Below are 25,123 nucleotides of genomic sequence, written 5' to 3' on the forward strand. Positions count from 1 at the left end.
TATGGGTTCGTAGAGATTAGGACCGGTTTCCAGAGAGAACCAAGTATTGAGTTGGTACCACATGTATATGCATAGAGTTGCATACTTGAGTTTCATTTCATAATGAGTTGTATGCATAATTGTTGAGTTAGGATTGATTGATGAGTTTGGATGTGAGGTTTTGATGAGATATATTGTGAATGAAATTTTCATAGAGAATGATGTGTTATTATCCTACCTTGCAGTATATGCCTATTATTATAGTTTTTGATTTTTCACCCCTTTATTGTTATTATTATGGTATGTGCTCCTATTTGGGGTATAAATAAGTAGGTAACTGATTAGCTACTTAGAGAGGAGGATTGCATGAGGTTACTTCTTCTTTTTCTTTCTTTGTTTGAGTTTACGTGCACTGACATGCAACACTGAGAAACGTTTGCGAGTTTTAGCCTAGTCTTTCGTTAGAGAGTTGTGGTATACTCTCATGTTTGATATTTCTATGTTTTTAGGAGATTTCATTTATGAGTTTGATTATGCCATAACGTGCATTTGAAGTTTAAATGATTTAGTTAATGCATACTTTATTATGAGAAATTTTGCAGCGATGATACCCTAAGTGAAGGTGAGCATGCGATGACAGGTGTTGAATGTTTATTTAATTAAGTGTTACATGATCAACAAGTGTGTTTCGAGATTTCTAACATCCTATGTGTGAATCTTGTGAAAAATCTCTGACTTAATTATAATTATGTGTTGGGGAAATAGGGTTTACATAGTTGGTATCAGAGCAGGTTGGTCAAGTTGGGATGTCTTTGAGGGAGAACAATCATGTATTGTTGATGTTTGATTCTCGGACAATAGAGAGCAATGTAACGACTAGTGTTATGCCAGTGGTGTACAATATACTGATGTTACTGATGTTATTCCTTAAGATATTTGTGAGTTGCCTACAGAGTGTGAACCTAAGTTCGATGAAGGTGAAAAGTTGATGTTGTATCTACTAAGCAAGTAAGAGAGTCCTTAAGGGATGGTGCACAAGTGTTGGGGATGTTATCCTAGTTAGAAGCCAAAGGCAAGGGAGTAATTGGTGATCTTCCGGTTCTGTGTGAATTTCCAAGAGTGTTTCCTGAAGACATCATTAATTTACCTCTAGAGCACGAAGTCGAGTTTGCTATAGATTTGGTACCAGGTACGAGTCTAGTGTCAATGGCTCCGTATAGGATGTCTGTTACAAAGTTAAGCAAATTGAAAAAGCAACTAGAGGATTTAATCAAGAAGAAGGTCATTTGTCCTAGTTTGTCATGGGGTACACCGGTGTTGTTGGTGAAGAAGAAGGATGGTACTATGCATTTGTGTGTTGACTATCGACAACTGAATAAAGTCATTATCAAGAACAAGTGTCCACTTCTAAGAATTGGTGGTTTAATGGATCAGTTAGTAGGTGCTTATGTTTTCAAAAAGATTGATTTGAGATCCGGTTACCATCAAATTCGTGTAAAGGCTAAAGATATTCCAAAGACTACTTTCAGAATAAGATATGGTCATTACGAGTATTTAGTGATGTCGTTTGGTGTGTCTAATGGTCCTGGTGTATTCATGGAGTATATGAATATAATTTTTCATCAGTATTTGAATAAGTTTGTGGTAGTGTTTATCGATGATATCTTAATTTATTCGAAGACGACTGAAGAGCATATTGAACATCTACAAGTTGTGATGAAGTTAATGCAAGAGAAGAAATTGTATGCTAAGTTATCAAAGTGTGAGATTTGGTTGGAAAAAGTGAGTCTTCTAGGCCATGTTATTTCTAGTGGATGTATTGTGATGGATCTGTCGAAGGTTGAGGTTATGTTGTAGTGGGAGACTCTTAAGTTTATCACTGAGATATGAAGTTTTCTTGGGTTGGCTGATTATTATTGTAGGTTTATTGAAGGTTTTTCTAAGTTATCTTTATCGTTAACTCAATTAACGAGGAAAGGTCAAGCTTTTGTTTGGGATGCATTGTGCGAATTGTTTTCAAGAACTCAAGAAGAAGTTAACATCAGCTCCTGTTATGATTTTGCTGAGTTCGAATGAGTCTTTTGTTGTAAATGGTGATGCTTGTTTGATAGGACTTGGAGGTGGGTTGATGCAGAATCGTCAAGTCATAGCTTATACTTCAAGGAAACTTAAAGTTCATAACAACATTTATCTTACGCATGACTTAGAGTTAGTTGCAGTTGTGTTCATGTTAAAGATTTGGAGACATTATATGTTTGGTTCGAGATTCGAGGTGTACAGTGATCACGCGAGTCTGAAGTATTTTTTCGACCATAAATATTTGAATAAGAGAAATAGAAGATGGCTTGATTTTATGAAGGATTATGGCTTTGGTTTGAGGTACCATACGGGTAAAGCTAATGTCATAGTTGATGCATTAAATCACAAGATTTTGCATATGTCGATGTTGATGACTTAAGAGTTAGAGATGATTGAATAGTTCATAGATTTTAGTTTAGTTTATGAATCCACATCTCAAAATGTGAAGCTAGGTATGCTGAAGCTCACCTACAGTGTTCTTGAAGAGATTAAAGAAGGTCAGGGGATTGATTTGAGACTGGTTGATCAATTAACTTTAATCAACCAAGACAAAGGTGGTGAATTCATAATCAATGAGAATGGTGTGATCAGATTCATAGATAGGATTTGTGTTCCTGATATGCCTAAACATAAGAAGCGAATTCTTGAGGAAGGACGTCGAAGTGGTCTGAGTATTCATCCTGGTGATACGAAGATGTATCAAGACTTGAGAAAGGTCTTTTGGTGGTCTAGAATGAAAAAGGAGATTGTTTAATTCGTGTATGAATGTTTGACTTGTCATATGTCAAAGGTTGAGCATTAAAAGTCACTAGGTTTGATGCAACCGTTGTCTATTCCTAAATGGAAATGGGATATCATTTTGATGGACTTTATGTCTGGATTGCCGAGGACAGCAAAGAGTTGTGATACTATTTGGTTTATTATGGATAGGTTAATTAATCGGCTCCTTTCATTCTGATTCGACTTAACCATCTGTTGGAGAAGTTAGCAGAGTTGTATATTGAGAAGATCGTCAGTTTGCATGGGATTCCATCAAGTATTGTATCTGATAGAGATATGATGTTTACGTCAATATTTTTGGGGAGTTTACATAAGGCTTTAGGTATGAAGTTGCTTTTGAGTTCCAATTATCATCCGCAGACAGATGGTCAGACGGAGAGAACTATCCAATCTTTAGAAGACTTGTCGAGAGCTTGTGTACTAAAATAATGAGATGCTTGAATAACTTTTTATTGTTGATTGAGTTTACCTACAACAATATTTTCCATTTGAGTATTGGAATTGCACTGTTTGAGGCATTATATATTAGAAGGTGTAGGAAACATTTGTGTTGGTATGAATTAGGAGAGAATGGTGTAATTGGACCTGAGATTACCCAATAGACAACAAAGAAGATTAAAACGATTCAAGCGAAGATGAGAGGTTCGCAAAGTCGCCAGAAGAGTTACCATGACAAGAGGATAAAAGCGCTTGAGTTCCAAGAGGGCAATCATGTGTTTCTTAGAGTTACTCTAATAACTAGTGTTGGTCAAGCTTTGAAGTCTCAAAAGCTTATTATGCATTTCATTGGTCCATACCAGATTTTGCAGAGGATAGGAGATATGGCCTATCAAATTGCTTTACCATAGTCGCCTGCTAACCTTCATGATGTGTTTCATATGTCTCAGTTGAGGAGATACACTCTGGATTCATCTCATCTGGTCCAAGTGGATGATGTACAGGTGAAAGATAACTTGACTGTTGAGGCATCACCCTTGCGGATAGAGGATCGGGAAGTAAATAAATTACGTGATAAAGAGATTACCTTTATGAAGGTAGCTTGGGAAGGACCGACTGATGGAAACGTGACTTGGGAGCTTAGGATCTATATGAAGGATTCATATCCGAATTTGTCGAGCAACCTGCTTTGATACAAGGAATTACAATTCAACACACCACCTATTTCATTGTTTCTTAGATATCTACATTCATCATAGCTCTTAGTCTTCTAAATACTTAGATCTACGCTCCCTTCATCATGATGTCTGCAATCTGATGCTCAGTTCTGCAGTGTTCCAAATTCATCTTCCCATCTGCTACCTGCTCTCGAAGATGCTAGAACCTCATTTTGATGTGCTTGCTTCAACCATGTGTTATCGGATTCTTCACTATATTGATAGTTGGTATGTTGTCGATCTTCATGGTAATTGCTCCATGACTCTTTGTTGTTGTCTCCTCGACCAGATTTACCATCCATGTTACTTGACATGCACAAAGGGAAGTAGTTGTGCATTCTGCTTCGCAGGACGATAATTCCACTACTGGCTCCTTTCTTAAACTCCAAGAAACTAGTGCACCACCTAGCATAAACACATAGCCAGCTGTGGATTTTCGATATTCAACATCACTACACCTACTTGATTTGGAGTATCCCACTAGTTTGCATTCTTTTACTTCATCAACTACAGAAAACAAAATTCCATAGTCGAGAGTTCCTATCAGATACCTTAATATCCTCTTCGTTGCTGCTATATGTGATACCTTTGACTTCTGCATGAATCTACTCAATATACTTACACTATATGTTAAGTCAGGCCTTGCGTGACAAAGGTATCTAAGTGACACAATAAGTTTTCTATATTGGGTTGGGTCGATATCATCTTTATCTGAATCTTTCTATAGTTGTATTATGGGCTAAGCTGGAGTCGTAATTGGGTTGTAACCTTGCATCTCAAATCTCTTGAGTATTTCGCCTGCATATCTTCTTTAATGCATAATAAAACCTCTACCAGCCTTGTAGAATTTGATGTCAAGGAAATATGAAATGCACCCAGATCTGACATTTTGAATTCCTTGTTGAGATCACATTTGAAGTCTTCGATCTCCTTCTTGCAGCTACCTGTTATCAACAAATCATCGACATAGAGACATAGTATAAGTAATTCACTCTTGCTTCTTCTTACATATACTCTATGTTCATTTGTGCACATCACAAATTCCTTATCCCTTAGAAAGCCATCTATCTTCTTGTTCCAAGCTCTTGGAGCTTGTTTAAGTTCGTACAGGGCTTTATACAGCTTGTACATCTTTCTTTCTTCGCCTTATTTTATAAACCCAACTGGTTTTGCAACATAAACTTCTTCTTATAAGGGGCCATTCAGGAATGTATATTTCACATCCATATGACACATATGTCGGTTGTTCATGTTTGCTAGACCAACAACCAACTTGATTGATTCGATCCTAGTAATAGGTATAAAAACTTTGTGGAAGTCGATTCCTTCTTTCTGAAGAAATCCTTTCGCCACAAGTCTCGCCTTGTATCGAGTCACTTATCCTTTGGAATTCAACTTCACCTTGTATACCCACTTCACATCGATTGCCTTCTTGGCTTCGGGAAATTCGACAAGTGACCAAGTGTTGTGGACTTCGATTGACTTCAGTTCTTCGTTTATTTATTTCACCCACTTCGAATGTTTTAATGCCTCAGTTGCATTGACTAGTTCAACATCTGCATAGAAAGCCTACTGTACCAGCTCAACTTCTTAATTTACCATATCATCTTATGTAATCACACATTCTTGCAACCATGTAGGCATGTGTCTTGTTCTTTGAGATCTACTTAGGCTTGCTTCACCTCTGACTTCTTGTTGAACTTCTCTTTCGACTTCACTAGTTGGTTTATCACATAAGATTCTCATTAAATCCTTTTTAAAATTCTTAGTCCAATCCCATTACTTAAGCTCATTTATGATCACGTCCCTACTGATCACCACTTGCTTGTTCATTGAGTCAAACAACTTGTATCCTCCAGTCGAATGATACCCTATCAGGATCATCTAACTTGACTTGTCATCAAGTTTTCTTCTCAACTGATCTGGAACATGCCTATGTGCTATAGGTCCAAACACCTTTAAACGGCTCAAGCTAGGATTGACACCATACCATCCTTCTTCTGGCGTGATTCTTTCTAGATTCTTCGTCGAACATCTGTTCAGAATATATGTTTCAGTCGACACAACTTCTCCCCATAATTCTTTGGGTATATGCTTGCCTTTCAACATACTTCTCACCATATTCATGATGGTTATATTCTTCCTTTCTGTGACTCCATTCTGCTGTGGAGTGTAGAGTGGCACCACCTCATGCACAATCCACTCTTTCAAACATAATGCGTCGAAGTCTTTTGGCACAAATTCTCCACCACCATCAGTCCTTGGAATCTTGAGCTTTCGACCGCTTTGTCTTTCGACCATAGATTTAAACTTGGAAAATACCTCGATCACTTCACTTTTCTTCTTGATCAGGTAAGCCTATAGTTTTTGAATGAAATCATCTATGAATGTAACAAATTATGTGTTACCTCCAATCGACTCCACTTGGATGGGACTACATACATCAGAGTATATGACTTCAAGAATTGTCGTCGACCTGCTTCATACATCCTTACTGAAGTTGTTCTTGTGTTGCTTTGTCTGCACACATTCTTCACACACTTCGTTTGGAATTTCGATTTCTTGTAATCCTGAAACCATATTTATTCTCTTTAAATCTCTGATATATTTGAAATTGATATGGCCAGGTCTATAATGCCATATCCATTCATCTCGGTTGGTTACTTTTGCAAGGCACTTATGCTCTATCACATTTAGCTCAATCTTGAAGGTTCTATTCTGAGACATTGGAGCCTTCAAGATTAACCTTCCATTTGAGTCGAGAACTCTCATCATCTTGTATTTGATCGACACCTTGTAGTTCTTTTCGACTAACTGCCCTATGCTGAGAAAATTTCTCTTCAGGCCTGGTATGTACAACACATTTGAAATTACTAACCTCTTGTCATCTTTCCTCATAATCAGAACATCACTAACACCTTCAGTTGCTAGAGTATTGTCATTTGAAAATTTCACCATGTTCTTCATTGAGGACTTTATGTTGACAAACCAATCTTTTCCAGACATGTGTGATGATCATCTTGAGTCCAAGTACCACTGGTCCTTGAATCTCTTTTCATCTCTCGTTGTAACTATCAACAACATCTCTTCTTCTTCATGTTTGGCCAACTTTGCATAAGTTTCTTAATTCTTCTTCTTTTTTGGACAGTCACTAGAATAATGACCATGCTTCTGACAATTGTAACACTAAATGTTACTCTTGTCTGGCTTTTGACCACCACCTATTCCTCTACCTGCAACACCACCTCTTTGGTTGCCTTGGATCTAAGGTTTTCTCTGATTCAACCAGGTTCCTTCTTGTTGATTTTGACCATTCGAATTGTTGTAGTCTTATCTGCCTTTGTTACCATTCTGACTTCCTTTACCTTTTTTTTCTTTTGTTGATTACGCCTGCAAAGCCATATCACTCTTCAATTTTCCTGCAGTTGTTTCATCCATTCTATGTTCATGAAATTGAAGTGTCCCTTGAAGCTCTTCCTTTGTCAGTTTTGACAAATATTTCGAATCTTCTATGGATATTACCACGTGGTTGAACTTTGAAGCTAACGACCTCAAGATCTTTCCAACAACAGGTCTTGATGTTAACACTTCTCCATATACCTTGATTTGATTCACCAATTTTGTAACCTTAGTGAAGAAATAAATTATGCTTTCATTGTCTTCCATCTGAAGCGATTCATACGTCCTTTGGTGAGTTTGTAACCTCACATCTTTCACCTTCTCCGCACCTCCAAACGACTTCTCCAGAATTTTCCATGCTTTTTTCGCCGATTCTACATCACTAACCTTTTCAAAATTATTTAAATCAACACATTGATGGATTATAAAGAGATCTTTATAATCTTTCTTTTTCAATTCTTTATGTGCAACACTTTCTTGATCCTTCACGTTTTCTGCAAGCGTTGTTACTCCTTCCTTCACAAGATCCCAAAGATATTGATAGCAGAACACAACTTCCATCTGCTGGCACCAATTCTCATAATTATTGTTCTTGAGAATCAGAAGATTCGCTGGAAAATTCCCGTTTGGATGATTCATTTCCATCGTGATTTTCTTCCCATGAATCGCTAAAACCAGGAGCTCTTGATACCATATGTTATAAATTCACCACAACCTATAGAGAATTTCTATCAATCTTGACGAATAAGATTGTTATCACTCACACAATAACAATGAAAATAAAATAACAATTGAGAAGGAAAGAAAAGAACGTTGGAGAAGAAGAAGAATATTTTCTGCAGAGTTTTCTCTCTGCCCACAACCTGTGGAAAACTTCTTTATTCACTTTGCAACTGCAAAATTCTATGAATACAATGTTATGAGTTATTTATCCTCTTCATATAAGAATAAGGGTTACTCCCTCTATTTCTAGATTTATGTTAGCTTACTCCCTATGCCAAAACCCAAAACTATAAAAGCCCAAAATAGTTAACACTATTAAAAATAGGCCTAGGTTGAAATCATGTGTGAAGTAATATGCTTCGACACTTCGACACACTAATACAACTCGACACATCCTTGTTGTGTCGATCAACCTGCTTCGACACAAGGAATTATAATTCAACAATAATAACATGAATAATTGATGATAATTATGTGTAATTGTTGATGTTATCTTATGATGATATTAGGATGTTAAGAATGTTAATTATAATTGATTAACGATGTAAATGTTGAATATGTGGAGTATGTTGAGAGTGAATGTGGATTGTTTTGAGTTATGTTTTTGTATTGTTGCATGTTTGAGATATAATACAATTAAGATGAATTATTAGCATGATTGTGTTGCATTGTTGATTGATAATGTACATTTTGTGATTGTGGTGTGATGTAATCTAGAGATGGGATTATTTGAGTTGTCAATGCATTTATGTCTGGATCAGAGAGGGGTCTTAACACATTGATTTGATAATATGATCATGTATCATAAGAGTTGTGTCAAGAGGCATGTGTGCTACTTCAGTGAGGGGACTAGTGTAACACCCCAATTTTATTAATTGTTTTATTTTGAATTATTGGTGATTCATGATGATTTTTTATGTTTCATTCAATTATTAGATGTTGGTGCAATTTAAAATAAATTATTTGAATATGTGTTATTGGGGTGTAATAGAAATAGTAGGGTGGGTGAGATGATAAGGTAAGTTAGAAAATGATTATAATAATTAGAATTTTATTTATTATTATTGATAAAATAAGAAATTGGAGAGAATAGGAGTATGGGCCAATTGTGGGATTTGATGAGAGTTTATGGTAAGAAGAGGGAAACTAGAGTTAAATTGGACAAAAATAATAATTAAGCAAAAGTAAGGAGATTACTATATATTTCAAAAGTTGGGAGAGAAGCTAGATTTTTGTGAGATTTTGTCAGTACGTGAGATTGGAGAAAAAGAGACAAAGAGGGAGAGCAAAGGGCTTTTGCTGGAGATCAGGTAAGGGTGAGAACTTTTTCCAATAGTAAAGGGTATGGTAGAAGGGTAGAATGGAGGAACCCTTAACCTCCTTAGGGTTGGGTGTTTTGATTCATGATTTTGAATTAGGATGCTATAATGATTATTATATGATGATTACATGATAACTTTTGTGTGTCTTATATGCGTGTAGTTTTTCTATTTTGATGGTTGAACCTATATCCACCATTATTGCAATTTCTAAGGTTTTATGCATAATATTAAAACAATGATTAGATGATTTAATTGTGTTAAAACTGTAAACTAACATAAGATAATTAGAGTATTGCATGGGTTGTAATTTTTTGAGCGTTTGGGTTTTTACGGGATCGAAATTGGAGGTCCGAAATGCCTCCAACGATGAAAAACGCATAAAATTTTGCATTCTTTCCATCACGACCGCGCTCAACGCAGGAGCCTCTATTTGTGTTTTTCGGTCAAAATCATTTTGGTCATAACTTTTGATCTGTAAGTCCAAATCGAGTGTCGTTTGAATCGTTGGATATCTGAAATAGAGGAAAATAACTTTGTTACAAGGATAAAATAATTTTGTTGATTATTTTTTGGAAATTTTTGGGTTGAAGAAGATGAGAATCTTTATTAGAAATTTTAGAAAAACAACAACTTTTTAGTAATGCCTTCGTGCACGGTTTTGATCATAACTTTCAACTCGTGAGTCATTTTGGGTTGAGGTTTAAAGCGTTAGAAAGCTGACTCTTAGAGATATAAAGTGATGGTGATAAGTGATTTATTTGAGTATTATTCGTATGCCTACTTTGTTGGTGAAGTTTTTGTTCATACGTTGGTTAATGAATTGTTGACATATTCTAACGATTTTTTAACATAACTTTTATTCCATAAGTCCAATTTTGATGTTGTTTGAAGTGTTAGAAAGCTAACGCTCAGACTTATAACATGGTAGTGATTGTTGATATGTTTGAAAATTATTCATATGCCTACCATGTTAATAAATTTATTGGTTTATATGTTTGATTGATGGATCATTGCATTGTTGTTATATTGTGGTGTGATAATTATGTTATTATGTCGATGATGTTAGGATGTTGATGAGTTGCTGCTATTTATTGATATTATTCACGTGGTAATATAAGTTGGTTGTTGCATGATGAATGCTGTGATACATAAATGATGAGATGTTTGTGTGGATCTTTTTGGTGAACCTTGTTGTGTTAATGCATGTTATTTGAGAGTCATGCATCTTTATGTACGGGCTTTAGTTCAGTCTTGGTGAGCCTCAATCCTATGGTGATGGATCAGATGCGAGTAGCTAATTCCTATTATGGGGGATTAGTGAAGCGTTACCTATGTTGATGGTAACGAGTTCTGGTGATCCTCAATCCCATTATGATGGATCGGGTGCAAGTAGCTAATTCCTATTTTGGAGGATTAGTGAAGTGTTACCTATGGTGATGGTAGCGATTTTGGTGTGCTATGGTTCCAAGAGGGAATCAATCCTATGGTGGGGATCATGGAGTTAGATGAAGTTGAATGTTCATATTTGGTACCACATGCATGTCGAGTCGGTGTTGAGTGTATTGTATAAGTGTTTCATTTGTATTGGTTGTTGTTGATGTGTTGTTGGATGAGATGTTGTTGCATATGATGTTAACGATGATTGAGATGTGGTTTTGTATGATGTTGATGATAATGGAGATGTTATCGTGTATGATGTTGATTATGATTTGGGTGTGAGAATGTGATATATTGTTGATCGTGATTGTGTAGATGTTATACTCTATTCTTCATTCTATACCGTTTATTATTGAAATGAATTCTCATCACTTATGTTTGAATGTTGCCTTTACGTGGGCATAGTGCAGATACTCAAGAGTAGCATTACTGAAGTAAGTGAAAGGTAGCTCTTGGAGTGGCTTCTAATAGTTTATCATTTTCTTCAGTAGGGTCTTCCTCTGACCATGTAACATAGGGTTGGGAATGTTTGCTTTCACTTCTTATGTCATGTTTATGTTGAAGTATTATAACTGATGCGGTTATTGAGTTGATTTATTTAAACTCTTTATTTGTTATGGAAGTTGAAGTTGAGACTAAATGGTATGTGTGCAATATGTTTTTTAATTGCTTTAATTATGATTCTGATGCGATGATACCCTAAGTGAAGGTGGGCATGCGATGACATGTGTCTATGTGAAATCTATAACCCGTGTTACGAAGCAGTATATGTTTGATCACTACAACAAACAAGACATTAGACAGCGCTTTTTTTAGCCTTAGACAGCGCTTTAAAGCGCTGTCTAAACCTCCGCTGCTAAAGGTTTAGACAGCGCTTTTTTAAATCTTAAAAGCGCTGTCTAAGCCCCCCCCCCCCCCCCCCCCCTTAGACAGCGCTTTGGCCAAAAGCGCTTTATAAGACCCTCCTATTTTAATTTTTTTAGGTATACCTTAGACAGCGCTTTTTAAAAAGCGCTGTCTAAGCCCCCCCCTTAGACAGCGCTTTTCAAAAAGCGCTGTCTAAGCCCCTCCTATTTTAATTTTTTTAGGTATACCTTAGACAGCGCTTTTCAAAAAGCGCTGTCTAAGCCCCCCCTTAGACAGCGCTTTTCAAGAAGCGCTGTCTAAGCCCCCCCCCCCCCCCCCCCCCTTAGACAGCGCTTTTGCCTAAAGCGCTTTCTAATCCCCCCCCCTTAGACAGCGTTTTTTACAAAAGCGCTGTCTAAGGTATACGAAAATTTTTGAAGCTTTTGTTTTAAAGGACATTTTTAAATCAATTCCAATCAATTCCAATCTCCCTAAGTTACAAAGGACATTTTTAAATTTGTAGAGTGTGTCATCAATACATAGGACGCTATAAACACCACCCAAATTATATATATCAAAGCCTGAAGGAAAACTCAATTGCTTTCACCTGCTGGTGATAGTGAAAACTCTTAGAACTGCCAATTTTCTCAATCCAATTAGCTCATCAAACTAAATCCTTACCACTTGTTAACATATTTTACATATCTGTTATACTAACTTACATGACAAGAATGTTAAAAAAAAAACAAGACCAGATGAAACATGACCTCTAAAAAGTATGTTCAGAACAGTATATTATATTGTGAGTTCCGAGTATTTAACTCAATGATTAAGGGAACATGCTTTTCATTTTACATACTGGTATCAAATAATCAACATATGCTGTAAAATTTTATGAGTGATAATGATGAAACTTTACACTATAAATTTTACTCTCAGTTTTAAGATAATGTGTAAAATTTTACATTATCATCTATTTGTATTATTTAATAAATAATTAAAATAAAAATTAATTTTTTTTAATATTTAACGTTGATGATTAACCTGAAAATAACAATGAATTAAATTCTAATAACTATTATCACTCGAAAACACCCATTTATATTAGTAATAATGGTCTTAGTCTCCAATAATACTTTTAGGATAAATTCCAAATGTTTCTAACCAAATATTTAACAACAAAAACAAAACTCAATTCAGTTTTATCCCACAACAATATACAACAACAAAAAAATAATCGTTGATGATAATTAATTCAAGTGAAGGAATATAAGTTATTTTTAATCCACTTTTTAAATATGTTATGTTGAATAAAAAATTACCACACCAACCACTAGGTTTTATCTCATAAGTTTTATGTCATTAAGAGAAGTCAAATATATAGACTTTTCTTATAATGTTTTAAATATAGCATTATACTGCATATTGTCCTTGTTTTAATACAAATGGTAGAATTAATTATTCTAACAAAAATATTCATTTTTCTCTAACATCAAGTCTAGGGTTTATACATTACAATTGTGTTTAAATACTACGGTCCACTATACAAGATTACCCTTGAACTGTGAGTGATGTGCCCTCTTATGATTAAACTACGAGCCATCCCAACAGTCATGGACATGCATTAGCACTCTAAAACACTATAAACAATCAAAAGGTACAAATATCATGTTTGCAACCGACATAACAAATAAGTAAATAATTACCTCATCAAAGTCAGCTGCTGCACCAATTGGAGTTGACAATGCTTCTTGAATCTGCTTCATGTTCTCAGTCTGTTCATTTATCTCATCCATGGTTTTGTCAACATCGTCAATATTCCTGAAAAAAGAAACAGAAGCAAACTTAGGTCATGTTTGGATGAACAGCATAATTAAGCACTTATAGCATAGGTGTTTATCATATAAGTGTTTTGTTTACATACAAACTATAAGCTATTCATAATTTCATATGCTATATTGAAGAGCTTATGGATGTAGATGAAAAACAGCTATAAACATGTCATAAGGTGTTTTCACAACTTCTTCTAAACAGTCTCACAAATGTTTATGCTAGTAGATAAGTTCAAATAAACAAATTAAAACAGGACTATAGTAATGTCATAAATCATTATCACGGCTCATTAAAGATTTAGAATCATATAATAGCAGTATGTACGTTGCTTTCTGCATAGCCTTCATAGCAGCGGCTCCTGTTCTTAACGCATCCACTGTTTCCGTGGTGGCTTTAGCACCTTCTAACATTATCATCTATAACACAAATCACCACCATAAGATGCAAAAGAAGATTAATAATATAAGCCATTGTCTGAACTAATACCAAATACGATTGCATTTGCACCTGGTCATGAATACGCAGCTGGAAGTTTCCAAGCTGCTCAATTTGCTGTTCATATAACCTCTTCCTCTTCAAACATTGAATTGCCGCTGTATAAAACAAAAACTCGAGTCACGCGTAATTAAAAGTAAGGAAAGTAGGATTACAGAAAACACTGAAGAACATGTACAAAAACTCAGTTTAAGAACCTACCCTTTTTGTTCTTTCCTTTAGTGAATTCTTTGGCTTTTTCAACTTCTGCCCTGGACTTTCAATAAACAATACAAGGATCAACACCCAAATGTCGATCCTTTTTGAACTTCCAATAAACAATACATAAAGTGTTGATCCTTGTATTTTTTCGCAGGTGGGAACCTAAGGTAAATTCATTATATCAATACATTATATGTTTTAAACAAGTCAAATATCACTGCCCATTCGAATTATCCTACTTAACTGCTAGCACATATCAATGATTTCAATTGAATAAATATTTGATAACTCATTCTTCATGTGTTTCACTTTTGTATCGCTGATTCTTTTGGAGTTAAAAACTAATATGCATAGAGCTCTTCAAGGCCAATTGGATTTGTAACTCACTTAGCAGGAGTATTGGTTGAACTTGTACTTGAACTCCAATTTTGTTATAGAGAAGTGGTTGGCTAGACAAATCAGCTCATATCAGCATATTGGTTTTGTTGCATACAAAAACACATTTGGTCATGTTACAAAGAAATTGACATTTGAAGAAAAGTATGATACCATTGGCAAAATTGTTGTTATATCAGTAACTTTTGATGTACCAATGGAAAAGTGATACATGTAACATGAAATAGAAAGTTGAACAGTGTAACATGACATACTGCTTTATAGTGTAAGACAGTATGTCCAAATGTGATCCCTAGACCCTTTAAATCTTCAACTAGGAAGCAACCATTTGCTAAAAGAAAACACAGCATACCAAGGAATATTAGATTATTAGTCCTTCAAGCTTCTATACTTTGTAAAAGTGAATGATTTCACACTGAAGAAAACTATATTTATACATGTCTATCGTCAAATGCAACTTTACAATTACACATACCCATGTTACGACGAGCCGTTGCATTATCTGATTTGGAAGACCCTGTTTGTTTAGAACTCTCAAGCCAATTCCACCATCTAATGATACATTCACTGCCAATTATAAACAGAAATTGGAAGGGAAAATTAGATATTGAAAATGTAATGTTAAACCAAGAAAAAATTAACGACACAAAGGTCGTAAAAAAATCTAACATAATGAAAATAGAATAGAAGGATAAAATCAATAGGCACCCTACCTGTGAAAACAGTGAAAGCAAGACATTAACTTCATAAAAGGCAAGGTTTCACTTTGGTGTTCTTCTGTCACCAATGGGAATAAGCACAATGGACAATCACCATCAGGATGATTCATATCTGAGAGTTTCTCTACAGCTTCCTTCAAATAAACACCAATAACCAATTATCAATCATTATTGCACAAAAAAACATTATTTGACGAGCTATATTCATTTTTCAGGTTCCACGACTTCAATCCCTATCCAAAGTTTTAGTCAAAACTATACAGCAAAAGATTACGTATCACAACAGAAACATAAAAGCAGGAAGATGCACAAAGTGACCATAAATAAATGAGTCTGCAGTCTCACAAGATTAAGCAGTTTTCAATGGTTGATATTCTTCATTTAAGTTTTTTATAAATTCCTAAAGTAACCATAAATTTACCTAATAAACTCAGATACGTCAATCCAAACAGACTCTAATCCTGAGTATAGAATATAAGATTATCTACAAACAGTAACATAGAGATATGAAGTAAAATTATGAATAATACTATTCTATAAAAAAAAATGCACCTCCATCATAAATAAAACAATAAGTTGATTGATTACCTCACAAAGAGCTACGAGCATTAATCCAGGGGAAAGCTCGTTGGCTTTAGTTTGAATATGATTCAATAAATGCTTTTGTCTATGTTGATCCAAACCCTTGCAATCCACAATAGCAACAGAAGGAGGTTCTTTTGGATACTAAAAAAAACACATAAGCTTTTGTTGCTTCTACTGATTTATAAACAGATAATTGAATTCAACAATCATAGTATAATAACCTTAATCTACTGAAACATACCTGTGGAGTTGCATGTACCTCAAGAACAATTTCTACAAACTGCAAAGAAATTTATTTTAAAAAATGGGGATTAATTAATGAATAATTGAATTAGAATTATGAAAAGTTAAAAAAAAATGAAATTAGGGGTTTGAAGAAAAATTGGGAACCTGGTGAGAAGAAACATCAGCGGTTCTGGGTTTGAGGGATAAATGGAAGTGAGGAGGAATGGAATTGAGAATGGTACAATCGTTTTCATAAACGGATTTCATGGCTTCAACTTCTTCAGCTATCACTTGTTCATCTTCTTCTTCGCCGTCCATTGTTAGCAGAGAACATCAAAGAGGATTTTGCAGAGATACGCTTTTGAACACAAGGGCACCAATTTGAAACCCTAAGCTGGGAGATAAATAGAGAGAGCAAATCAGTAAGAGAGGAGGAATCAACAACAGAAAATCGGAGGCGGAAAATCTCAAACAAAACCCTAAAATCCCAAAATCGATTACCTGGATTGGGAGGCCAGCTTCTTCACGCCTTTCACCACCGTCGTGACACTTTGTAAGAGCTTCTCCTTTTTTCTTTTTATCCTTTTCACTTGCTTGTTAATGGAGATATCGTGAGAGTTGAGAGAGAGTGATTCTTTGAGTTTGAGAGCGTGAGAGGGTTCGTTGATGAGCGACTTTGAGGTAGAAAGTACGCGAGAGAGAGGTCTGAGAGGCGGTGTTTGAGCGGTTTTGTGAGAGAGACGAGGGTTCATTGAAAAACCCAAGAGTTTCCAAAAGCGCTTTCTAAACCCCCTTAGACAGCGCTTTTGGTTTTATTTATTTTTTTAATTTAAAGACTTTAGACAGCGCTTTATCAAAAGCGCTGACTAAGGTCTATATTTAAAAGCGCTTTCTAAAAGCGCTGTCTAAGGGGGGGTCTTAGACAGCGCTTTCAGAAAGCGCTGTCTAAGACCCCCCCTTAGACAGCGCTTTCATTATTTTTTTGGAATATTTTCCGTGTTTTATTTTAATTTTAACCTTAGACAGCGCTTTCTTTTAAAAGCGCTGTCTAAGATGCGCTGTTAAAAGTCATTTTTGGCGTAGTGGATGTGAGTGACGCCCTTTGTGGTTGCAATTTTATTAAATTATGCATTATAATTATATTCAAGGTTTATCGTGTTACAACTAGTGGCTTGTCCCAACCTTATAGAGGGGGTTTGGAGCTCAAATATAGGGCTTATGGGTTCACAGAGATTGAGACCCGGTTTCTAGAGAGAACATAATATTGATTTGGTACCACATGCATATGCATAAAGTTGCATAGTTGAGTTGAATTTCATAATGAGTTATATGTATAATTATTGAGTTGTAATTGATTATGAGTTTGGGCGAGAGGTTCTGATGAGATATACTGTGAATGAAATTTGTGTAGAGAATGTTATGTTATTATCCTACCTTGCAGTATATGCATGTTATTATTGTTTGTGATTTCTCACCCTTTTGTTATTGTTGTTGTTATTGTCTGTGCTCCTATTCCGGGTACATATAAGTAGGTATCTGAGTGGCTGATTATAGTGGAGGATGGCATGAGGTTGTTTCTTCTTTTTATTTCTGCCTTTTAGTTTACGTGCTCTAATATGTAACACTAGGAAACATTTTTAAGTTTTTGTCTAATCTTTTCTTAAAGAGTTGTGGTATACTCTCATGTTTGATATTTATATATTTTGAGTAGATTTGATTTATGAGTTTGATTATGCTATAACGTGCATTTAAAGTTTAAATGATTTAGTTAATGCATGCTTTATTATGAGAAAATTCGCTACGATGATACCATAAGTGAAGGTGAGCATGCAATCACAGGTGTTGTATATTTATTTAATTAAGTATTACATGATCAGCAGGTGTATTTCGAGATGTGTAACATCCTATGTGTGAATATTATGAAAAATCTCTGATTTAATTATAATTATGCAATGGGGAAATAGGGTGTTACATAGTGCTCCACCCCTGTAGATATACTACAAATGTAATAATGCATGAAATGTAATGACTGATCAATACATGTATGTGTGCTAACTGATGTTGGACTTTGGAGATGTTCCAAGCGAGGTTGTACTTTGAGAGGTGTCAAGAAAAGGTTAGACTTTTGAGAGGTACCAACAATAATTGGACTTTGATTTTTCATGTTTGCTTTTCAAGGCTTCATGTTATGGGTCTTTGAAGAAATTTTCCTCGAAAGGAGTTAGGAAGTAGCTTGACATGACCTTGAGGTGGCTTTCCTCAATGTTTCAATCTTGTAGTGGTCTTCCCCTGGTTAACAATTTCTTAAAATGGTAGACTTTTGATTGACCGACCTTTGGAGAGTTCTATTCACTGTGCTCTTTGAGGTGGATTGCCCTAATAATTTAAATCTTTAAGTAGTATGCCCTTAATTAATCGACTCTTAGAGTAGTTTACCACTGGTTGACCATCCTTTGGAGTGTTAGACTCACCGAGCTCTTTAGGTGGCTTGCCCCAATATTGGTTTGTTGTTATTTGTGATGTTGTGTGTTGTTAATGGTGGAAAAGTGATAAAGGTAAAAGGGGTGGTGAATGTTTATTGTGAAGAGTGAAGTTATGTTATGTTGTTGTTATGAGAGAAGAGGAAAAGAGGAGATGAGTTTATGTTTGGTTGAGGAAAAAAAGGAAGAATTTTTCCTCACTTTTTAATTTCCAATTGATCTCTCTATTCCCTAGTGAGAGAAAAGCAGCGTGTGAGGGTCCAAGAAAAATGAAATCGAGTGTCTTCTTTCTTCCTCAAGGCCACGTTTCAGTTTATTATCCCCAACTGAGAGAAATGTTGGTATTTGAGAGGTTGGTGGGTCCATTTTCAAATTGGTGGACACATGGAACTTTCCGGTTTGAGGTTTCTGGTTCTTCAATTCATTTTATTCTAATTCCTTACTATTTTGGTGTATTTGAAAATAGGTTTTAGATAATTTAAATAAAACAAAATAAAAAAAACAAAAAAAAAACTAAATATCTACTTAATTATAAATAGTTCTACCGATTATTTTGGCTAAACAACAAAAATAAATGAATTAAAAAATGAATAAAAATCGGACACAAAAGTGCCTAAAAAATTAAACTGAATGCATCAAAATGATCAGCGTTAAATAAACTTCTCGGAAACATACAGGCTTTGATCAAATTTTGAAATAAAATATGCCCGGTTAAAAGGCTCATGCTGATCAAAATGAGACTGAAAAATGATTCGAAAAAAATAAAACGAGCATGCTAGGTTAAACTATGTGAACCGTAGATTAAGAATATTGACGTCTACAAGCTCGATTTTGAATTTTTTTACCCGCTAATTTGACATACATTTGAAAATTGATTCAAACGATATGTTTATAAGTCCAAAATTTTATTTTGGTTGACATTTCAAACATTAGCGAAACGAAATGCATGATGTGATGAGTAGATGATTAAGATGTCTTGTGAATGCATTGATATACCGATTGAAGAATTGTGATTAGATAATTAGATGCAAGCTAATCAACTCTTGGAAAATTTGCTTCTAATTCTCAATCCTAATGACAACCAAGACCTCACAAAGATTTAGATGACAACAATACTCTTGATTGTCACCCTCTAGACCTATGAAACATGATGCAATGGAAGAGATGATGCACTGAGACTCAGAAACCAAATAAATTGACTCCTTAATCAACATATAACTAAATGAATGTCATCAAGACAAGATAAAATTCCAAAACTCTTGATTTTTCATCCAAATCCTGATGAATGCTTTTGACTGATGCAAGTGAAGAAACTCAGGGTAAACTTTAGGATATGATAAACTCAACAGCATGAAGATGGAAGGGTACAATCGGATAGTGATGCAAGATATTCTCGCCGCCCTCAACATTAAGGCGAACGAGATCTATGCCTTGGAAGTTTCTCAAGACATAAGTTGGATGTCACCCATACTACACTATTGGCAAGACGACGAGCTCCCACATCAGGAGGTGGAGGCGAAGAAGGTCCAAGGGTAGGTTGATAAATATACCCTTATAATGATAAAACTCTACAAGTTAGAAAATCCTTCTTAATTCTACATTGTCTAAGGGAGCACATAACTACCTTAGTCCTTTATGAGGTTTATCAAGGAGCATGTAGTAGCCACATTGGCGGTCGAGCCCTCACCTATAAACTACTAAGAACATGTTACTAGTGGTCACCTTGTTGAAAACAATGTGGCATTTTTTCAAGAAGTGTGATCAATTTTAGAGATGCGCTGACCTACATCATGCCTCAGTTGAGCTCCTTCACTCCATGACACCACTCTAGCCTTTTTACTAGTAGGGTGGACATTCTAGGCCCATTCCCTTTGGTGCTTGGGCAATTGATTTTTTTTATTATAGGAGTTTATTATTAAAGAATATGGATAGAGGCGGAGGTTTTCGCCAAGATTATATAAAAAAGGATTCACCGCTTCTATTGGAAAAAAATCACGTGCATGTTTGGTCTACCACGCGTCATCTTCTCGGAAAATGCAACGTAATTCACCAGTACCATAGTTATGGACTTCTTCAAGGACTGGGAGTGCAAATGAAGTTTGTCTCTGTCATTTACCCATATCCTAGTGGACAAGCGAAGTCGGTGAACAAGGTGATATTAAAAGGGATCAATAAAAAGTTGGATTATGCCAAAAGGTTGTGGGCTGAATTACTCCATGAAATATTATGGTCATATCATACCATTCCCCATTCAACTACAAAGGAGACCCCTTTCACCATGGTAGACAAGGTAGATCATATGCTACCCGTAGAGATTGGCATGCCCCCATTGTGGCATTCCCAGTTTGACTAGGAGTTAAACGATTCACGACTGAGGTGCGTCACTGATTTATTCAATAAAGTAAGAGATGTCGCCCACATATGAGATTTTTCTGCTAAGTAGAGAGCGACCAGAACATGCAACTCTTAGGTAATACCAAGGGAAATACATAAAGGTGACATGGTGTTAAGACAAGTTGTCATGCCTTCTCAACAGGTAAAATTGCAGGCCAATTTGGAAGGAACATATCACATATTCCATAAGAGATGTATGGAGCATATAATTTGAAGGAATTGCATGGGAGACTAATCCCCAGGACTTGGAACTCCACCCGCTTAAAATATTACTATAGTTAAGTTATTTACAAATTTTGAGAGGGGGCGTGTTGCCCGCCTATGTACAAATTTATGAATATTTATGAGCAAGAAGAATATTTTGGTTTTATTATCAAGTATGTTAGACTTCTATAGGAAGATTGTTTCATCCTCTTAAGGTAATTTAAGTATGATAGACTTCCATAGAAAGATCCTTGCGATCTCTTAAGGTAAGATATATATGATGAACTACCACAGAAAGACCTTTGATGCCTTTTAAGGCAATATAAGTATGTTGCACTTACACTTGAAGATCCTAGCATCCTTTTAAGGAAATATAAGTATGTTAAATTTCCATAGAAAGATCCTTACCGCCTTTAAAGGAAATACATGAATTCTGGATTTCCACGGGAAGATCATGGTCGTCGTCATAAGCAATACGAATGGGCTATATGTGGGGGAATCACCTCATTTGAGGGGCTTAGAAAATCTTCATACATGCTCCTCTAAACACCTTTCCTGATGGAATTCGAGTCTCGTCATATCATATTAACATATAGGGTGATAAGATCATATCACCCACAAAGGGCGACGAGATCATATCATCCATGAGGAGATGACATCGCCCTTGACAAGCCCCACTCACCCATGATAGGAGAACGCGAGAAGTGACATGTCTTTGTCAAAGATAATGCATAAAAGGAGTCAATGGAATAACTCATGTCTCCCTAGGAAATATGAATTCAACGATCTACTACCATTAATTAGGGTAGACATTTGTTATTTCCAAGAAACCCTAAATCTAGGACCATAGGCCTTTATAAATATCTCTAACTTAGGGTTATGGAGGATCAATCTAATGTTCACTAAAGAATACCCTTAAATACATAGCTTCTCACACTTGTGAGCTTATTTTATCCTCACAGAAAAAACCTCAAAAATAAGGCTTCTAACATTAGTGAGTTTTCCCTAGCAACCACAAGTACCAAAGCCTTTAGCCACCCCTACCAGCCTATGGGTGCTACACATTTGTACATTTTTTAACAAATATATTGTATATTCTCTAGCCTGTCTCCTTGGTCTGAGGAGGTGAAAGTCTTTGATGGGATATTAATGTCATTTGGAATAGGTGCATTAAATACCTTTCTTGTAATAATTAATGTTTCGCTGGGAACAAATAAAGAGTTCCCTTATAGTTGGTAATGATGTTTCCTATTCTTTAGAGTACTTGGGTAATTCAAATAGTCTTTGATGAAATCTCAATCGTTGGTAGTGTGTAGTGGATAATAATATCCTTAATGGATGAGGCAAATATAAAAGGTTTTTAAAGAGTCATTTTACTCTTTTTTTCCATTCACGGTCTGCAACAGAACTCCTTTTAGCCTCCTAACTTCAGTTTTTCTCGTGAGTTATGATGTTCTAATTTCTTAGTGAAAACTATATGTGATCTTATCTTGTTGGTACTTGACATGGATAAACAACAAATCAATTTTTCTTAAGATAAAGCTAATGTCTTCCTTCTATTTTCGCCATTGTTCTAGGGTTTTTGGGTAGTGAGTATTTTTGAAACCTTTTCTTCAATTTTGATAGATTTCCTTTGTTGTTTACACCCTATGATAGGAATGTTTTTTTATTTACTTGTTTATTCCACATTACTTTTACTAGTCTTTTTTTCATAAAGCCTCTTGCTATGAAGATTATGCTAACTATGTTTCGGAAGGAAAAAAGAGACAGTTTGGTCGAATGGGTGGTATGGCAAATATTAGAGACCATCTTCTCTTTTGCTCGCGAGGGTGGCATGGACCACAATTTTACTGAGGTGGGACCTACATCTAACTCGGGGTTGTTTCAACCAGATGAGGGAAATAGTTTATGTAGCTAAGATGAGGGATGTTTTATTCCCTTCCAAGAGTGTTTATTCTTCTTCATAGGTTTTTTTATCTTCCATTCAATGATTTCGAGATCAGTGTCATGAATAACTTAATGATCGCGCCTTTCGCAATTGCATTTGGTGAGTTGGGCTTTTATCAAGGTTTTTCAATATGTGCAAATATAAGGGGCATGTCGATCCTAGTACTATTTTTCATCTCTTCAAGACCCAAAATAGAATGGCTAATCACGTGTAAAGTCTAGGTTTGATTCCTTTAAGGAAAGTCTTCAAATTCTTTGAGAGTTATTCTGACAGCATGAAGCATTTCAAGGATTGCGTCTTCTTGGTACTTCCTTAAATGAAGAAGGTCATGAAAAGATATGTAAACTAGTATTTGAGCCCCCATATGTATGTAGAAATTTATTCCGCAAATTCTGGTTCAAACATCATTTCTTAATGGAAAAGGGATCTTATGTTTACAAGGAGCATGATATATCCCGAGAAGAGGTAACATGTGGAATTTTTGGGGGAGCTTGTTTATGTTATAGATGTAGTTCCTTACAATGTAACATTAAAGAAGAAGCTGATACGGTTTGTTTTGAGACCCATTTACTGGTGTACGCTAGCATCGGGGGAGATAGGAAGGTTAACTTTTGTAAGTTACATTAAAATATTGCCCATCTCGACTATTTCCTTGAATAATCTTCTTTATGACGTCTCTCCTATTGGTTACACACATGCAATGATGTGCGAGAAAACAATGCAGCAGAAGAAGAAAGGTTCCTAATATATCTCCTTATTGGCGGGTAACTCAAATACTCAGTCTATTAAGGGATATTCTACTTCAAGGATTTCTACTAGAGAGATTGTTTTACCATGCCCTCCTCAGCACAAGTGGAAGCCTGGGATTTGCTCACCTGGGTCATGATGGTTAATAGGACATGCTCGTCGAAGCCTGAAGGAAGGGGAAGTATAACTCTTAGTCCCGATCTTGAAGAACTTTGAGTGGAGATGATGCCTATTAAGCATCTGCACCCGAGGTCCTTATAGGAATGTGCATTAGCTCCAACTGGGTTGCCTCGTGTACTATTAGCTTTCCTTGGTCCAAGAACGACCAATGAGTTTTTGTCTTCTATCTCCAATGAAAATTATTTTTATTTTTAAAAACAAGTTTGAAGAAGATCGCCAGAAGGATTTATCTGATTTGGCTTATCACACTTGTCAGGTGTCGACCATCTTGCCCTTTGAAGTTTTCGTGCAAGGGGAAGTCTTCCTATCCAACAATATTTAGAGGGAGAATGAGGTGATTAAAGGGTGTGTTAATGTCCTTACCGTTGAGCTAAATCAATTCTTAGTTGAGAAGGTGAATCTTCTTGCTCAGGAGATGAGGCAGAAGAACAAAACTTTTGTTCATGTGTCGTTATCTAGGGCATATGACGCTCTTGAGGAAGTAAATTAGTCCTTGGATCCTTTTCGGAAAAGGATGGAAGAGCTTGAGGCATCTTTAAAAGAGTCTCAAGAAGGTTGGAAGATGGTTGAGGAAGGTCTTCATGAGATGCATCTTGATAACCTTGCCTTGTCCAATGAGTATGTAAAGTCATTAGAAGAGTGTTTCTCTATCGCTCATGACTCTTTTGAGAGTGATGTGCAACAATTGGAGCCTTTTATCTCGTTGGGCCTATCTCTTGAAATTATGTTTGTCTTAACCAAACTATTAAAGAATTGAAGATTGTTTCCTAAGGATTATTGTGATATGTGTTAGTCCCCCCCCTCCTCGTTTATTGTTTCGACGTGCTTGTACTTGGAATGTATGTATCCAATGAATATGTAAGCTTTAAGGTTCATGTCATATGATGTGTATTTCATTTTTTGTTACTTACCATTGATTTTATTTGTTTATGTGATATTTCCTTCATTTCAAATTTTGTTTCTCTTGGATATAACTTATCTTCTCAGATCGTGCTTG

The 25,123-nt window shown here is 35.7% G+C and overlaps 2 protein-coding genes across 2 annotated transcripts; both read right to left on the minus strand.

The window, feature by feature from the left end:
• Positions 1 to 13,359: 13,359 nt before the first annotated feature.
• On the minus strand, positions 13,360 to 14,896 carry LOC127131859 (vacuolar protein sorting-associated protein 32 homolog 2). Its single transcript, XM_051060750.1, has 5 exons — positions 14,798 to 14,896; positions 14,249 to 14,303; positions 14,060 to 14,145; positions 13,877 to 13,968; positions 13,360 to 13,540 (listed from the first exon to the last, which is right to left on the minus strand). The coding sequence occupies exons 1-5, from the start codon at positions 14,894 to 14,896 to the stop codon at positions 13,360 to 13,362; spliced, it is 513 nt and encodes a 170-aa protein (XP_050916707.1).
• Positions 14,897 to 14,957: 61 nt separating this feature from the next.
• LOC127131860 (uncharacterized) lies at positions 14,958 to 16,527 on the minus strand. The gene is made up of 6 exons (XM_051060751.1): positions 16,339 to 16,527; positions 16,190 to 16,228; positions 15,952 to 16,089; positions 15,358 to 15,497; positions 15,082 to 15,211; positions 14,958 to 14,975 (listed from the first exon to the last, which is right to left on the minus strand). The coding sequence occupies exons 1-6, from the start codon at positions 16,489 to 16,491 to the stop codon at positions 14,958 to 14,960; spliced, it is 618 nt and encodes a 205-aa protein (XP_050916708.1). The 5' UTR covers positions 16,492 to 16,527.
• Positions 16,528 to 25,123: the final 8,596 nt, after the last annotated feature.

The sequence above is a fragment of the Lathyrus oleraceus genome, chromosome 3 (genome assembly GCF_024323335.1).
Source record: "Lathyrus oleraceus cultivar Zhongwan6 chromosome 3, CAAS_Psat_ZW6_1.0, whole genome shotgun sequence".
Taxonomy (NCBI): domain Eukaryota; kingdom Viridiplantae; phylum Streptophyta; class Magnoliopsida; order Fabales; family Fabaceae; genus Lathyrus; species Lathyrus oleraceus.